At 31.5% G+C, this 19,450-nt stretch overlaps 1 protein-coding gene across 5 annotated transcripts in view; it reads left to right on the top strand.

Moving 5' to 3' along the window:
* LOC148616243 (adenylate cyclase type 2-like) overlaps positions 1 to 19,450 on the top strand; it is a 67,175-nt gene that overhangs the window by 17,110 nt on the left and 30,615 nt on the right. For all 5 annotated transcript variants that reach the window (XM_088583101.1, XM_088583102.1, XM_088583105.1 and 2 more), the window contains 4 exons: positions 6,925 to 7,275; positions 8,761 to 8,910; positions 11,935 to 12,065; positions 17,729 to 17,843. In XM_088583101.1, the coding sequence (XP_088439227.1) occupies positions 6,925 to 7,275; positions 8,761 to 8,910; positions 11,935 to 12,065; positions 17,729 to 17,843 (747 nt within the window). The remainder of the gene's footprint in view (positions 1 to 6,924; positions 7,276 to 8,760; positions 8,911 to 11,934; positions 12,066 to 17,728; positions 17,844 to 19,450) is intronic.

The raw sequence follows: 19,450 nt of genomic DNA, 5'->3' as shown, positions 1-19,450 counted from the left end.
GGGGCCAGTTAAAATTGACCAGAACCTTTGTCAAACATTTTTTTTCTGATACTGTTGTTGAATACAAAAATACCACTCATATTAATATTGTACATTCCAGTATGCTGTACTCATGATTCAGTGAGTAACTACCTATCTGCAGCTTTAGAAACAATAACACAAGAAGTTCTGAATAAAAAAAAAATATACAAGGAGTACTCAAAATAAAAACATACAAGGAGTACTTAGAATAAAATATATCATAATAGGAAACCATATCTGTTGATGGGAATTATGTGGAAAAAATTGGGCATGATGTTAGCTTTCAGTTTTATAATAAATGAGGAAACCTTTAAATATCAATAGACTATACACTGATTCTAGGTTACATGTCCTCCTTCATACAGTGAGGTTCCTTTAAACAAGTTATCAGGAATTCTACATCCTGAAAATTGTTAATTCTTGAGAATTAACATTATAGAATAATTTAAAAAAGCTAAATCAGTGGAGTAAAAATTACCTGTAAATGTAACATGAGTTAAAGTGATTGTTCTCCATAAAATTGTACTACAAGCCTGGTGTCATTTGATATTTTGACCCCTGCGAAATATTGACCCTGGGTATACCAGGACTAAAAGGTTCTTTAACACAAAATGAAGGTTTGGGATTGATATAGGGAATTAAGCTGAATCAGTGGAATGAAAATTATTTGTGAATGTAAGTCTTTAATGACGTCATTTTTATTTTTGCCAGTAAGTGTCATTTGTTGATCTCTGAGCATATGTTTGTTACTACACAGTAAATCATGGATATGAACAACAGAACTGACTTTAGATTTCTATTATGAAACATGATATGCAATTTACAGGGATATAATTACAGTACCCAGTATGCATATATGTTAAATACGTCTGAAAAGTAAACATTAATTATGCATGAGATGTACCAGTACATGTACATCTTTTTCACACCAATTGTTTTATGCTCAGAAAAATATTAAATTAATGATTTTACCAGATTTATCCTATCAAAATTTTGTATATCCTGGCAACTCGTTAAAATCTCAGAAGTATCATATCTGGATGAAATATTCATTTTGGTCTCTTTCTGTGTGGACTGATTTGAGTTGTTTTCACTTTACATTTATAGTTACGATGAATATTGAATGATTTCATTTTTTTTTGCTGGTTTTATTTGCAATTCACAAAAGGCTTCAGGCAAAGTTATTTGTAAAGTTAAAATGAAAGAAGGAAAATGTTATATTCATAATATCTAAATATTTGAAACTCTTTGTGAAAAGTTACAATTACTTGATTGCTTGTTTCCTATCACTGGGACTGTGGGTGTATAATGGTATGGTGCTGATGTTCACATCATTGCCAATCTGTCTGAAGGCACTTGTTTTTTTGTGCAATAACTTGAATGTTAGTTGATGAATATTAATAAATTACAAGCAAGGTCCAAACCAAAAAAGGAAGGTCAGTATTGATTTAAAAGATGATGGCCTTAACAGTTTATGAATTAGCAGCCAAAAAAGGGCCAAAATCAAGAATTTATTTTTATAATACTAAGCTTAAGTGAATGGAATGCTTATGAAATTGTACCCTTATGTTCTGCACCACACAGATCATGCTGGGATTAATTTTGGGGGTTATGACCTTTGTTGTTTGGAAGTCAACGTCAAAAACACATTTTTCATTTTTCAGGATTTCTACCAAAATCATTAGTAAAAGTGATTGATCTCAATGAAATTGTACTACAAGCCTGGTGTCATTGATATTTTGACCCCCTCGAAATATTGACTCTGGGGTTACCTAGACTACAAGGTTCTTTAACACAAAATGAAGGATTGATGTAGGGGATTAAGATGCTAACCCTTTGGAAAATAGTGGCCAAACAGAGGCCTTAAATAGGCCTTTTTATGCCACCATGACTAACAGTCTGGCTATCCTCAAGTTTATTAAGTGCACCTTCTAAATTTTGTAAGATGTAACTGAGGTATTCAGGGCTGAAATACATTGATTTTCATATATGTTTTTAAAATAAAAACTAGATACAGTTGGATTTCAATATTCCATAGGAATACATGGCTTGTTTAACATGTATTTGTAACACTCAATTTCCAACATTTATATAAACCCATATTTGATAAAGGACATTGTATAATTTGTTTTTCTCTGAGGCACTAAGTTTTTTTTGTAAAACATGTTTCAGTATGGAGTACTGGGTATTTGTTTTTAATAAACCCCCTTTCTGCAAAGCTTTGATTTTTTTCATTGGTTGACCAGGAGACAATGTTTCATTATACAATTCATCAAAAACTGTTGAATGGAATTTGATGAAACTTTCACACATTCTTCATCACATCATACCATTGTGGATCTCTAATTTTGTTTTTCCATCTGAATCAATGACTTTTTGGGGTTTCAAATATTGTTTCTGAGGAGGGTAGAAGGTATCAATTATTGAGCTTTGCTAACAGTTTTCCTAGTTTAATTTATAATATATAATTTTTTTATTTAAAAAATTTCAGTTTTTTGGCCATTTATAATCTGTAGGTAAGAAATTAATGCTGTATCCTTAACTGGCCAAACTGGTTTGGATTCAACTTCTGCGGTTGTATCATGCTGCAGCCGGTAAAGCATTTTTTACTTATGGGGTTCCAACAAACCTGCACATACTGTAGAATTTGTTATCCATGATTCTAGTCCTAGTCCATCAAAAATCAAATTGTTTTGATAAATGTAACCATATAAACTCAAATTTGATTTGTTGTCCATAAAGGTTACTAAAAAAGGGTTCAGACTTACTTATTCTTTTTGATTTACATCCTTGTTTTGTAAATGTGCCAGTTATCTACTCTCCCTAGACTATTGTTAGAGGAGATTGATATTAAGATAAAAAACAAACTTTGTTATAGGTCTAGTAATATCAGTAATATTCTATGTTAACATCATCAGAACAGGAAGATTTTTTGACATATGTAACATGACATATGAATAGAAGGAGCATTGATTTCCCCATTGCTGAAATTCTCTCATTTTAAGATAAAGTTTTTCACTGAGAGCATAATAAGACAAATTTATTGGAGCTGACCTTTTTCTGAGTATGCTTTTACTAATTAAAAGGATGAATTTCATGTCAGGCTTTTAATGCCTTATCAGAGAGAAAAAAATATGGATTTTCTTTTGATGTTTTAATTAAGAGATCTGTACCGATTTTGAAAATTACCAAAGAACAGCCTAGTTGTATGTAGTTGACATTGAAATATTGGTAAAGATTAATAATGGTTTTAGGAAAGGAAGTCTGCTATTAGCTACATTGTTAGTTGTATTGTAAAATTTGATGGTTTGGAAAGGGGGAAATTAGAAGAGTTAAGATATTACAATTAGGAATGTGTGTTCAAATATTTTTGTGTTGTTGATGTGAAAGAATGCATACACCTCAATACCAAAATGAGTACTTGAGTTCTGGAAGCCATGCCTGGGCATTAAAAAACAGTTATGATTAACACAGTTATTCTCTTTGTCTCCTGAAATAAAAAAAATCCTGTGTTTTTGTTTAGGAGAAGAAAATTCTGTGAAACAGATGCACAACACTGATGATTTTTCTCTAACTTATGGATAAAAAAATCCATATTGAAAAATGCTCTCAACCAACCAATGGTCAATTATAATTAGTTTTTATTAATTGATTGATTTATGGAGAAAATTAATTATTAAATATCAGAAGAGCAATTCATCAAACAAAAGGCACAGTTTTAGGATTGAAGTGTAATAAACAAACTACATTTACTATCATAACTTTTATAACTGTTGTAACTATTAGAACCTTCATCAGTTTAGTAGATATGGTAAAGAACTGAAAAAGTTGACTATTTATTTATATTTATCTAGATCATATCCAAACTCCAAAGTACTAAAAAATCTACATTTTTCAAAGTTTCACATTTGATCTACTTATTTAATTATTAAGTAAAACTTGTAGAAACAATCAGGTAGAGTTTTATCTTGTGAACATTATTGTTGAAAAACATAATTATTTAATACTGGAAAGAAGAATGGATATGGTGAAATTCAATTACAAATCCAGAATAATGAACCCCTTTAGAGATCTCTAAGATGTCTTCAACAAGTGTAAACACATCTTTGAGTAAGCTCTGAAAGGTGCCGACAACGAAAGTAGTAATAGAACAATGACAAGTCTTTAAAATCAAACTAAAAAGTAATAAAACGACACATAGAAACCTTAATGACCAACATCTCCTGACTGTGGACAGGGCTCATGAAATCTTTGGTGGGGTTAATATTTACAATTGTTGCATATATATTTGGAATATAGGTTTATACTTGTTAGCTCCTTTTCCAGATAGTCATAAGTATAGGTATTATAGCGGACTGTGAAAATTTTAGTATAGTAGTTGAGTGTAGGTCAAGCTGTACAGATATTAATGTAATTATACCCCTGCTTCGAAGAAGAGTAAGGTATACAGTTTAGCTCTGTTTGACCTTCCGTCTGTCATTCCATCTATAACCTGAGCTAGTGGTCCAATATCATACTCTATCTTTACTGACTTAGGGAATAATACATTTTGGGGGGGAGTGAGTAGTAGCTAACAGGTTTCTTGTTAGTCATGGGGCAGCAGTTGTTACATTTTCGGGGGGGGGGGGGGGGAGTGAGTAGTAGCTAACAGGTTTCTTGTTGGTATGGGGCAGCAGTTGTTAATCCATGATTTTGGAAGGTTTAGTGATGATATAGTGATCTTGATAATTCCTATCCCTATCACACATCTTTGGGTTGCTGCTTTTCTATAAATTTACAAGCAGTGATATCTAGATAGTGTCTGCCTACTGAAAAAGTTTGGCTTGGAGTGGTTTGATTCGGACATGTCGTGGGACAGTGTCATTAATGTCCCCTATATATGTAATGGGTCTTAAACATGAATGGTTCAAAATCATTCTGTTGGAAATGACTGTTATTTTCTAGCTTCATTTCTAGGTTTTTACTTTAAAAATAAGAACCTTTTTGGGACATATTAAGTAGACCTTGAAAGGGCTGTTTTATGTATGAAAATCTCCCTGGAGTCTGTAACCCACTAACTGGATGAATGCCCTTTGGCATCTACTTACATAATTCAGAAGTTTTTGAACTTTTGAGGCAGATACAGGTATAATGGTTTACTCTTGTATATTAATATTGTCCATACCAGGATGGCAATGCTTGACTAACTTTTAAATTTGTATACACATATAGCTTCATCCCTCATAGGCAAAGCCTAAAATAATTTTAGTCAAGAGGCCCTTGTCCTGAAATGCATGATATACCTACCAATGGTAATTAAACTTTACAATCAAACAATCATTATCAAATGTGTTACATAAGATTTTGTTTTAAGTAGCACTCCAGCTAAGAATCATGCAAAATGTGATTCATGGATAAAAAGCCTACATTTTTTTATTTTTGATATTTTGTTTGAAATGTCATAGTAAACAGGAAATAACATGTGGTTTTTCATATATTCCGTGCTCTTAGGAGATAAAAATTATATAGAATGCACTGTAGATTTCAAAATTGAGGGAGATAACTCTGTAAATGACGCTCAAATACAATAGAATCTACTGGACATTCTATGTTGATTATCTCGTAAGAACAGGCAGATTTGAATGAATAATTACTCATTTTATAGTATAGACCCATAATACAAAAATAAAAATATGTAGCCTTTTTTTGGGGTGTATCACATTTTTCAGATTTTGCATGATTCTTACAAAGACAGCTACTTAACTTGATGTATTTTTCTCCTACTGGGTATTGATGGTGATTTATTTATATCTCACTGTGATCAAAACAGAGACAATATAATGTTATTTTTTCTCATCCTTACGTAATATACTCACATGTTATGAATGGAATTACACAAAAAACTTAAATGTTTTTTGTAAGTCCTTTTCTTATATTGCAGAATATTAGGTACCATTTTACATAAGTTACGAGAATTATATTATATTGGGTTTCATGCTGAATATAAATATAGATATTTGCAGGATATTGGATGACCTTGATAAAATGTAACAGTGTCATGAACTTAAGAATCAAAATGTCACAATAAGCTGTATGTTACTATATAAGTCATTAATGTCCATTTAAAATATTGAGCACCATACACTGGTAGTATAATGCTTGATTAATTCAATTTTATTAATAAGTAAGGCCAAACATTTGCCTAACTGCCTAGCAAAAAAAATGAAGTGTTCTTATTAAAATGGGATTGGGGAACTAGTTGCGTGTTGAAGAATAAAGACTAAATAATATTATGTTTCTGGAAAAAAATGAAAATGTTAAGTGCTTAATTTGTATGCATGTGGATGTTTATTTGTGATTTGCTTGAAAAGTAAGAGGTCCCTACTATTACACCATCACAGCCATGCTTTTTGTCAGCTACTATCAAGAGAAATCTTCGGTCAAGTTAGGTTCTACCAGACTTAAAAAACTTACCCTGATAAGTTCTCCTATAAATCTGGATAAGTTCTGCTATAAATCTGAAAAAATATATGAAAAAACATGTATATACCATTGCTGTAAAATATGCTGTTGAATGCAAAATGTTAAACACACTCCAGCATTATATCATAACACTGAAATCATAGGGTATTGCAAAAAAGGTAACACCAATGATAAAAACTTGCATTGTGGATTTTTTTAACATTACTGATGTGGATTATTTCTCATAAGTTGCAAAAATTTGAAATAACATTTTTGACTGAAAGGATAAAATTGCAATAAAAAATACACACAATTATTTCAGAATTTACTGTAGTTCAAAGCAAGGTTAATGTTCCTCATAGTTCCTTCCTTGGCATTTACAATTATTTATCAATAAGATGAAATACTTTACCTTTTGAATGTTTTCCATATTTGTACATGTTTTGTTTTTTTTTTTCACAGAGTTTCAGCAATCAGGACTACAGAATTTCACAGTCAGTTTTAGTGCTTGGACAGATTGCATTAGTTGCAGTTTTACTATGTGTATTGAAAAGTTCTGTCTTTTTAAAATATTCCACATGGATTTCTATAGTAGTTTGGATACTGCTGTTGTTGATATCCAACGTATACTTCCATTTTCCACACCGTTCAAGGACAACGGATGATGTAGCTGTGATATTTTTTGTAATTTTTATGTGTCATGTGATGTTACCATTATCCAAGTTACTTTCTCTTTGTTTTGGTGGATTGTCTGTTGCCATCCAAATAACTACATCTGGTATCCTGTCACCAAGGGATCACTTCTTCACTGAGGTAATTTTAGAGGTGATAAGATATTTCTATAGAGGATCAGGGTTGTTGTACTGTACAGAAAGAAGGGTCACTGTTGAAATCATATATGGTAGGGATTTTGAATATAGGGAGTCAACAAGAAGAAGGGTTTCAAAGCTATTAGTTGTAATTTTGTGCCTAAATAAGACTTAAAATTTACAAAATTAAATTTGCTAACCAAAAAAAAAAGGAATGAGTTTGACATGGTAATGTAGATAAAAATCTATCCAATGATGCTATATGGAAATAAACAATTAATTTTTATATATATTTAAAAAAAAAGATGCACTGCTCTTTTGTGACCTTTTGAGACTCTTTAGAGGTTATGGAGACCTTATATTTGTTATACTTACTTGTTGAAAAGATCTTATTTTGAATTAAGTATAATTTCAGTGCTAAAGATAAGCAGTAAAAATTGATGGACTAGTTCTTGATTATGGTTCATACATACATATGTATATATATAACAAAAACTAATCAACAGTTTAATGACCACATACTTGGGCCTGATTGATCTCCACAAATTGTTCATACCTCTAATACCTGAAAAAGCCTTGTTGGTAATGAAATTTACATAAATGTCTAGCATCAGCTCTTGCCATAATTGGTCTGTCCACAATTATTTTCATTAATATCGTAAGAAACTGATTGGGGTCAACTTCAGTTTACTCATTATATTTCTCTGGATTAGTAAAGAAATATCTTACTCTTGATATAACTGTAGATTGATGAAGGTAAATAATTTGTGGCATTAATAACAGAAATAATCCATTAGCCTCTCCAATCATGTTTTTGTTTAAGCTAAGGTCTTTGTAATTCCTGCTTTTAGCTGAGATCAGATTTAGGTAATTGAATCTATGTAATGATGTGTAATCTGAAGAGAAGGCTTCAACTCCTCTGGTGAAAGTCTTGTAGAAGACTTCTCAACTAATTTACTTAGTTGCTCCAAAATTAGAAAAAATGTTTTTTTTTCTGTTCCGGTCAGTTACTCTCAGAGAAATAGTATTATATAGTTTTAAGTGGACTGTAAGTAAATTATGTATGTCACCAGGCATTCTTTTGTATTAGTGTTGGTAAGAGCTATTAACATTACTTAATGCAGGGTTAGTACACAAAGGGATATTTTGAATAAATGATGAAGTGAATAGTTGTTATTTCAGGGGAAACATGTTTTAGCTTTAGTGTTACCATATTCTGGCTTTTTAACATGCTACTTACATGGTGTATGAAGGCATTAAATGCTGGTAATAATTTAGTTAAGTAGAGATGCTGCTCATGCAAATGGGTTGCATCTTGGAAACTCCCTCCATCTGTATAAGTCAAGCACAACATTTGCCTAAAATTGTTCTACATAATTTTTTAGTTAACTGTAAATGAATTGTTAATAAGCACTGTGATTTTTATTGTGTTGTTGATGCATATTTTTTCTGTGAATGAAAATCTCTCATTTTTTACTTATTATTTCAGCTGGTCTCAAATTTTGTGATATTACTGAGTGCCAATATGATGGGATTAGGGCATAAATACCTAACAGATCTGCACCATAGGCACACATTTTTAGAAGCCAGAAGTATGATACAGGTGAAGAAAAAGCTAGAATGGGAAAATAACCAAAGGGTAGGTGTGTAACTAAGGCCAAATGTTTGGTTCTTGGGTCCTTCCTCATCTCTTTAAAGCATGTCTATTTACCAACTTTTATTGCCATGTAAAAAAAATGAATAAATCATCTATTTCATCATTTATTTTTCTAGCTATGAAAAATGAAAATCCTGTCAAACCTAAATTGTGTTTTTTTGTAAAAGTGTTTGTTGTCCAGATTTATTAACAAAATAATTAAGCATATGTTAAGGTTGGCAGCACTTCAGATATGCTATTTTGCATTTAATTAACACAAAACTGGTTATTTTTTATCCCTCTTCTCATGTATTGGAATAATTATGGAGCAACCGTTCACATACAACTGTTCTACAATCAACATTCTTCACATTATTGACTAAAATTATTTTTGACCTTTTCTTTGTTAGGCATATAATAAATGAAATGATGGATCATTGTTTTTATTTGTGTAATACTTTGTTTAATTTAAAAGATACAATGTTTTCAACTTACTGAACATTCCTAACAGCTGCTTTGAATTTTATACGTGTAATACATGTATGATATTCTCCAACATTGATACTGTTTAATGTTGGAGGTTTTTACAGAAAAGCATTTTTTTTATGTGAAAATTTAATTATTCAGTATTTTTCATAGAAAATATAGTAATTTTAACCAAAACCTCCCACAGGTTCTACAATTTTATGTGGGAGATTACAAATTTTCATTTATTTTGTGGGAATCTCCCCCTGTTGTGGGATGTTTTGCAGGTGTGAAATTTAGATCTGAAAGATGTCTTCTGGTAGAAAAAACAATGTAATTATTTACAGTAAAATGATGTACTAGTTCATTATTTTACATTTATGAAAACTAATGGATGCAAATAACTGTCTGTTTCTTTTGGCCTGTATAGATTAATCAGAAACCTTTAGAATGGGATTTTTCAGTATTTGGTAGTTTTAGTGAATAGAAATTAAGATGAAATCCTTGACAACACATTGACTTGATTTATTGATGTGATTTTTCATGTAATTTTTGACAATACTGGACATTCAATAGGAAATGACAAGAAGCAACATCCAACAAAGATCTACATATTAGAGATAGTATACAGACCAATTATTCATCACCTTGCATCTTCACTTGAGTCCTAATTTCATTACAGGGAAAACCCTTTCAAGAAGAATTTGTCAATTAATATCAATCATCCTTACGTTCGTTCTTATGTCTCATTATATGAGAAGATTTTCTCTGTTATCTTTACATTGTGTTTGTTATTGCTGATGACTACAGATCCAATTTGTCTTCATCTGGTTGTAGAATGCTAAATCCTTTCGAGTAATATCCCATAAATGGTGTGATGAGTGTGGATACATTTAGATAGGGTCAAATAAAAAAATGGAAGTATGGGTTACAGGCTACTGTTTGCTCATTTTTGCCCAAATTGTGCATGAATTTACTGTATTAACAAAATTTTCTAAGAAAATATGGATGAGGATTGGGTTTCCAAGTAACCGACCTCAAACTCATAAGCCATAAATGGGTAGTATCATATGTTGATAATTTGTAATTTGAATAGGACTATAATTGTGTTAATACGGTCACTTTATACAACAACCTCTGATGCTTTGTTGTGTGTTGAAGACAGTTCCATTTTTATTTTAATTCACTAAATATTTGAGGCAAGACCTTTCTTTGTACTATGTGAGAAGTTTAGTATAACCAGGCTTGAATCCAAGGACTTGCGTACCAGGCGTACGCCCCCCATAAATTGGCAAGAAAAAAAATTTTCACCGCAAGTTTCACCCCATAATATTTTTTGCCTTGCTTTGCACGGCATGTAATTCAATTAACACCCCCCCTAAACTCAAATCCTGGATCTGCCCCTGATAACCTCTTGCAGACTGGAATCTTTTTTAGTTGCTTAAGGTATTTCAATGTTTTGTTTTTAATATTAGTTTTAATAATTTGTACATTTTCTCTTCTTTTTCTATCAGTCACATATTTCTGGTTTACTGAGTTCTTTGAGGTTAACGACTTAGCAGCCTTTATATGTTTTCGTGGGAATGGGTTGGATCTTTATGATGTAACCAGTAGGCTGACAACTTTCGGTAGCCTCTTGTTATCTTGGAATAGGTTGGTTTGAAGTGTTGGTATTATTAGGCTCATAATTTTGGGGACCCTCATGTTTCATTGGAAAAGGTTGGATCTAAACAATGATACCACAGAGATACCAACATTGGGGAGCCTCTTGTTTTCATAGAATAAGTTGGATCTAACTGGATGTATCACTTCAGTGACAACTTTGGAGCCCACTTGTTCTTAGGAAATAGGTTAAAAGTGGTGGTATATTTAGAATGACAGCTTGGGGTCCACTTGTTTCTTAGGAAAGGTTAGATCTGAAGTGGTGGTACATCTAAGATGACAACTTGAGGGTCCACTTGTTTCTTAGGAAAGGTTAAATCTGAAATGGTGGTATATCCAAGATGATAACTTGAGGTACACTTGTTTCTTAGGAAAGGTTAGATCTGAAGTGGTGGTTTATCTAGTATGACAACTTGAGGGTCTACTTGTTTCTTAGGAAAAGGTAAGATCTGAAATGGTGGTATATCTAGGATGGCAACTTTGGTGTACACTTGTTTCTAAGGAATATGTTAGATCTGAAATGGTGGTACAACTAGGGTTACAACTTGGGGATCCACTTGTCTTTTGGCAAAAAGTTAGATCTTAAGTGGTGGTATATCTAGTAGGACAACTTGGGGGGTCCATTTGTTTCTTAGGAAAAGGTAAGATCTGAAATAGTGGTATATCTAGGATGGCAACTTTGGGGTACACTTGTTTCTATGGAATATGTTAGATCTGAAGTGGTGTTGTATCTAAGATGACAACTTGGGGATCCACTTGTTTCTAAGGCAAATGTTAGATCTGAAGTGTTGGTCAATGGTAGGTCATCAACTCAATACTGACTATAGTAGATCAACAGACATAGTTGCAGGTTATATTACAACATTTTCCTGAAGAGAAAAATTGTGTGTTTTTTTGTAGGATGAATTGTTAAACTGTTGTATACCTGGTGATGTTGTTGAAGAGATGAAAGGAGGCATTACAGATAAAATGTTGAATCAAACAAACAAAAATCCTGAACTTTATGTGGAAAAACATTACCAGGATGTCAGGTATATAGAATATTATATATTTTTAAGATCCTGAATTTTGCACAAAAAATCATTTTAACATTTGTACCATTGATTCTTAGTTTGAAGCAGTAAAGCATTACAATGTCAATGGAGAAATAAGTCTAATAGTTGATCTTGAACTGTACCAAAAGACATCTAAAAATAAATAATGATAAATGGTATGAAACAGTACTAGGATATAAAAATTACAACAAAATGATACACATTTAGACAAAGGGTTATAATTAAAATTTTTTTAATTTACTTGCCAAGGAGGCGGTTGACAATTCAATTTGACTTGCTTTCATTTGTTTATAGTTGTCCTGAAAATTGTAAATCTGCTTGCAGCACCTCATATAGGTGATGTGGACTTACTGCAGGGTGTCTTGGTGGGGGGGGGACACTCAAGGCAACCAGATGGTGCAAAATTTTGCATTGTATGCTTTTCCTGGCATTTAAATTATTTTTTTTATTCTCTGTGTAAACAAATAAGTGTTTGTATATTCAATTTATTTTTCATGCAAGAGAAAAAAAATTGCACTTGCCCAGTTGCCTTTTGGAAATTGACCTGCCCCTGCCAATTCGAAACTGGCAGGGGTAATTGGAGATTATGTTATTTCTAATCCTACTGATTAGTTTTGACAGCTATGTGAAATTTAGGGACAATACTCATTTTCAAGGTGCACCTTTTTATTTGTGGTTAAAATGTGATTGAAAATCACAATTTCAAAGTTTGAATCTGATGGTTTAACTGAGTTAGATAATGTAAAATGAATGTGGTTATCTTTAGCTTTTGAAATCTAATCTGATATTTTGGCAGCAGTGATCTTTATTGAAATTAAATGGTTACATGCTCTATGAAACTTAATGCTCTCATTGGCATAAACTAAATTCATTATTGAAAAGCATTTTAATTAGATAAAGATTGAAAAATATGTTGCAATCAATTTTCTGTTTCCTACAAAAACATTGAAGATGATTATGCCAATTGTGTTTTTAATGACTTTATTACATTATTTTCTCTCAATCTGGATTGTACACCTGCATTACATGTTTTTGTTGTTTTGTTTGGATGTGCTACAATTTTAGATATTTCGTTCACAAAAAAAACTTTTCAAACCTGGCACATATTCTTGGAGTATTCTTTGTTAAACAATACTTTAAATCTTGATTGTCAAACATTTAATGGTTATAGGAAGATCAGGATAGTGTAGTGTTTGTTTATATAGCCTCTTTCTGAAAGTGCAGAAAAAGTCACAACATATGGCCGATATAGTGTGTTTTGATAGTATTAAGTTAGCTATTGATTGTTCATAGTAGAATTAAATCTTGGAAAAGTGTCAAATTGTAGGTCTGATAGATCCTTTAATTATTTATCTACTTGTCTCCAAATAGTTTGTAAATTGTAGTTGAGAAATTATTTACCATTATCTTCAGATCATAGTTCTTCATGTATATTACAATGCCCTTCTCTCATTACCAGTTTCTAGGCACAAGTGTATTTTTGATGCTGTTAATGATCATTTTCCGCTCAGAAATGAAATATTGATGGATCTGATCAGTTTTGATGTGCATTTCACTCTTCTTTAACTACTCTATTCTAGCACATGAATAGAGCGCACCCTTGTATCAAAGTGTCCAGGGACATGTAAGAAACAGACAATCATCCTTCTTATTAGTTTACTTGCATTAATGAAGAAGATAAGAGCATCAGAAATAGTAAAAGCCTATTACTGTGACTCCTCTAACTTCATTAATTCATTACACAGAAGAAAGTTATCTCCCTTGCCTATTTTCTCATGTCTTATTATTAGTTTATTGTCTTACATAGAGGAAATAAGAAGTATTAAGTAAGAATTTCTGGCATGCATTGGTTGTTTTATAGACTTTTTACACCACCTGAATGTGTGATTTGATGAGTCTAACACAGTGAAAGTTGGCGGCATTCTGTTCTAACCTACATTTAAATAATATATTTAGAGAACATTAAAGAATCCCTGTGATTGTCTTCCTCTTGAACTTGTGTTTATTGAATGTTACTAATTTTATACTATAGGGTTGTGTCAAGTATTATTTTCTTGTTAAAACAGTGATGGATTACTCTACTTATTATGTGATGTTTATATTCTATATCCCATTATGAGACTCCCTGATAATTCCAATATAGCCAATATATTTATTATGGGATCATTCTTTATCAATGAAATAAAGGAGTAAGTCATGGATTTATTTTAAGGCCCAATTTACATTCATGATGATTATAATGGTAAAGTCTAAACAGAAGTCAGGGTCATAGAACCCTAAGTTTTAAGCCATATTTTAAAAGATTTGCAATAAGGGGAGATAACTTATAGTTTTCTTCAAGTTAAAACAGTAAATGTATACAATAATGATATTTCAATAACTATTTACCATTCATGTTTGATTTTATAAACAAAAAACTATAATTAAATTCAAATATAAATACATTCATGAAAAGATTAGTACATAATGCACGCATAAACTGTATCACATATGTTGCTTTATATCACAGTTTCAATATCACAGATTTAAGTTTGTACTGTCCTATGAGCCACTGTGCAGGTTGGGCAAAGAAAATTTTCTATTGTAATGAGGAATAAATGGTCTTTATTTAACTTGTACATGCACAAAAACATGCTTATTAAATTATCCCATACACTGCATTAATGAAATTCCTTATATTTATATCCCTTAAGATAAAGTAGTAAGATATTGTGTGATATATTCTCTTTCAACTGACAGGTACATGTCTGTCCATCTGTCCATTTGCTGGTGGTTTTCAGGTGGTAACTATAGAACAAATTATATGATTTTTTTTGCAAACATTGTACATTTTTTTAGTACAATAAAATACAGATCACATTTGATTTTCAGCTCCATCCCATTTGTAGTTATGATTTGTTTAACACAAATTTGTCTGAATTTGATTCAGATATTAAATATTGCACCATTTTTATAAATTCTACAAAACATGAAATACAAATTATCTTTAATTTTTAGCAAATCCCATTTCAAACAACTCCTCCTTATCTTCTTTAGGGATTTTGATGAAATTTGGTAGAAAGTTGGGTTTAATGAAAAAATATAATTACTTTTGGAAGACTCCTACAGAAGACATTCTAACTAAAAGTTTTTACGTATTAAAATCTTGTAAGCACAACTTCTCATGAACTACTTTAATGATCTTGGTGAAATTTTGTAGGATGGTTCCCATGAAGAAATATGATTACTGTCCAGGGACTCCATAGGGAGTTAATCCAATTTAAGGATTTCATAATATACATTATATTCCATTTGAAACAGGGACATTCTCTTTGTGAACTTGCTCACATTATTTCTAGTTTTATTTGTTTTATTCCATTCAATTAGAGTCAGGAGTATAATGTGATCATCTTTTCTGTTTGTTCATCCTGTCTTCTTTTCACCTGTCACACTTTTGTTTTCCCGATGATATAATAAAAAAAGACACTGTGAAATTTTTTCTTCAAAACTAATCCATAAAGTTTAAGTCACAGCTCAATTACAATGCACATTGAATTCATTGTTTAGAAGGGGGGACTTTGTGGGCTTCCAGATGATCATGAAAGTGCCAATCAGCCTTACAGTTTTAAGCTTTCATAAGGTAGTGTTAACAATTTAATGCTGGTCCAAATTGATTACAAGTTTATATTGCATTTACTTTTAAGGATTTGTAATCCTTCATTACTTTATAAAACTGGAACTTTTTAGATTTCAAGATGATAAATAAAGAGCTTCTTAAGCATAACCATGACTCTGTCTTGACAGTGTATCCAGGCAGCTAAATCATACCAGATTTCTCTCACTTGCATCGTTACAAGTGCTGCTGGCGTGACAGGACATTATTACCATTCTAAAGCATCTGGTTTCTCTACTGGTTCTTTTAGGGATTTGATATTGCTAGTGCTTTAGTATTTTGTGTAATGTCTTGTTTACCTTATCTTCATGTTTTGTGTAATGTCTTGTTTACCTTATCTTCATGTTTTGTGTAATGTCTTGTTTACCTTATCTTCACGTTTTGTGTAATGTCTTGTTTACCTTATCTTCACGTTTTTATATGTAATTGTATATTATTTTGTTCTCTACGTTTATGATAGTATATATTTTGAACAACTTAATTTTGATGTATCTGAGTTGTTCCATTATTGATGCTCCAGTATTTTTTTTTTTGCCACTAACTCATACTTAATACAGTAATGTGTATTACCCATATATTCTAGTAATATTTGTAAACAGTGTTTTAGCATTCAGTAGTTTTTTTTTTGAAAAGTAATCAAGGGAACCAATATTCTAGCAGAAGTCGAAAGAATGTAATCCAAGGACAAAGACCAGACATAGAAAACACAACAAAGAACATAAAGTAACTAAAATAATACATACAAAGTAAGAAAAGTAAATGAGCAACTCAGACTCCACTAAAAACTGGGAGCAAGGATCTGGTGCACAGGTATGGTAAGCATCCTCTGCTTTTCTAGAAACACCTGTCAAGTTGCTCATAAAAAGTCAAGTCTAGGGTAGACAAAGAGGAAAGGAAAACTATGACCCATTGAATAAATCAGTTTTCATGGTGCTGATGGATACACCATAAAGATCCACGAGTTCATGATGACGACCATAAAACTTCTGTAGTGATAACTTCAATCTTGTAGCAACATAACCCTGTTCCAGAAGCCTATTTGTTAGAGTTCTAGCGTGATACAAAAAGTCAAGTCTAGGGTAGACAAACGAGGAAAGAAAAACTATGACACGTTGAATGTGGAATGCGGTAGTTTGTATAATCACCAGAACAACTTCCCAGTTTTTCCTAGAATATTGTTTAACACTTGTATATTTAAAAATAAATTTGAGGATGTAAGTGTATGAGAAAAATCATGATTACAGGAAATAGATCAAGTGATATATATCTTGTTTTTTTTTAAAGCTAACATCCTTTACTTATTCCTCTGCTTTCTTTATACGATATATAATAAGTAGAGAAAAATAGGAACTAGGTTGGAAATTGTAGGGATCATTTTAGATAGGACCATTTGCTAAATTCCAGATTAAAATTGAAAATGACCTGTGAAATTGAATCAATATATGGCCTAAAAGTTGAATGAATCAATATATGGCCTAAAAGTTGAATGAATCAATATATGGCGTAAAAGTTGAAAACTCAGTTTAGCAATGTTGTTGGAATATTGAGTTCTCTTTTTTTCTTGTTTCTCCGCTGTCTCTTTGAAATTGGAGTTCTCTTTTTGAATATTGAGTTCTCTTTTTTTCTTGTTTCTCAGCTGTCTCTTTGAAATTGGAGAGTCCTTGACACTTGGGATGATTATTCCCTGATACATGTTCAACGCTTGACTTTTACATTAAGTATGACAACATTCTGATTCCACATTTTTCCACATTCTTAACCACTGTACACCAGTCAAATAAGGGGTCAAAGATCTTCAACATTGAACTTATCTTTAATGGCCTGGTCACCAGTCAATTTTTGTATGTTTCTTTATACAAGTTTCTATCCATTTGGAACCAAAAAACACCTCTCCTTTCAAACTAATTAATATTCAGAATGACATGAAGTTAAGAAAGTTTCATATAATTTTAGAAGGTAATATGTTCATGGTTTTTCTTTGTTTCAGCATCCTATATGCAGATATTGTGAACTTTACACCATTATCAGCCAAATGTGAAAGTCCTAGCGAGCTTATAGACCTGTTAAACAAGCTCTTTGGAAGGTTTGACCAGTTAGCTGAGGTATCTATATAATTAATAATGTCATTTTTTTTAAATAGCTGTCATTATTAAGTAGTTGTCTTTCTAAGAATCATGCAAAATCTGAAAAATGTGATACACCCCAAAAAAGGCTACATATTGTTTTTTTTTGTAATTAAGTTGTTTTATGGGTCTATATTATGAAATGTGTAATTATTCATTCAAATCTGCCTGCTTTTAGGAGATAATCAACATTGAAAATCCAGTAGATTCTATTGTATTTGAGCATCATTTACAGAGTTATCTCCCTTAATTTTGAAATCTACAGTGCATTCTATATAATTTTTATCTCCCAGAGCATGGGTTATGTGAAAAACCACATGTTAGTTTCTGTTTACTATGAAATTTCAACAAAATGTCAAAAATAAAAATATGTAGGATTTTTACCCATGAATCACATTTTGCATGATCCTTAGCTGGAGTGCTACTTAAGTAGTAGTCTTTATAAGAATCATGCCAATTCTGTAATATGTGATACACCTCAAATAAAGGCAACACATTTTTTTTTTTGCTTATTAATTTGCTTTATAGGTCTGTATGATGAAATGTATAATCAGTCTGCTATTTGAAGGTAAACTACATTAAAAATCCAACAGTTTTTTGTGTATTTTAGTGTCATTTACAGAGTTATCTCCCTTAATTTTGAATTCTACAGTACAGTCTATTTAATTTTTATCTCCTAAGTACAAGGGTTACATGAAAAGCCACATGTTGGTTTCTGTTTACTATACAATTGTAAGCAAAATATCAAAAATAAATATATGTAGGCTTTCCAACCATGAATTGCATGATTCTTATCAGGACTGCTACTTTATATCAGACAGAAGGTGGAAGATACGTGCATGTCTAAAACTAAACAAGTACTGTTTATAAAAATGATAGCCGACACAGTAAAATTTGTTCTTTTTGCTTGTAATTTTCTACATTTCATTCAGGAAATAATACATGGCACACAAATTGAATTTCCGAGACAGTTTTTTGAACGCCACTAAGTATTTGGTCAATCGAGAAACAGAATTTAGATCAGGTGACTTGCGTTTCCATGGAAGAGCGTCTTTAAGGTCAAAGCGTAAAAAGTGAAACTATACCAACTGTGTCGGAAAAAAAAATCACTTTATATTTTAATTCAGAAACACTTACAGACTACATAACCTGTCTTATTTGATCACATGATTGTGATAAAAGATATATATGAAACAGGCTTTTTACAAGAGTTATAGTTCTTGATTCAGTTGAAGAATTGATGGATTTCTCCAAATTCAGAAAGGGCTATAGTTATGTAAAAATACAATGTAGGTAGAGCAAAATGATTAGTACATAATACAGTACCAATTGCAATCCTTATGTAACTATAATTTATGAGCTGAAGTCTCCTGTTACAAAGTAACAATGTCTAAACCTTAACAACCATAAATTCCTCATAGAATGCTAAGGACATTATAAACTAATTTGCAGATCATTATACCAACCTGCACCATTCTAAAATTAAATTAAGCAAATTTACAATTTGTTTTTTTTTTATTGTCCTTTGGAAAGTCAGTCTAGGAAAAATTGGTATTAGTGTAGGGTAGTTGGTAAAATGAATTATC

Source organism: Perna viridis, chromosome 5 (genome assembly GCF_037379345.1).
Source record: "Perna viridis isolate PV_CMFRI_1.1 ecotype Kerala chromosome 5, ASM3737934v1, whole genome shotgun sequence".
In the NCBI taxonomy this organism is placed as follows: Eukaryota; Metazoa; Mollusca; class Bivalvia; order Mytilida; family Mytilidae; genus Perna; species Perna viridis.
This window is presented reverse-complemented; position numbering and strand designations above follow the sequence as displayed.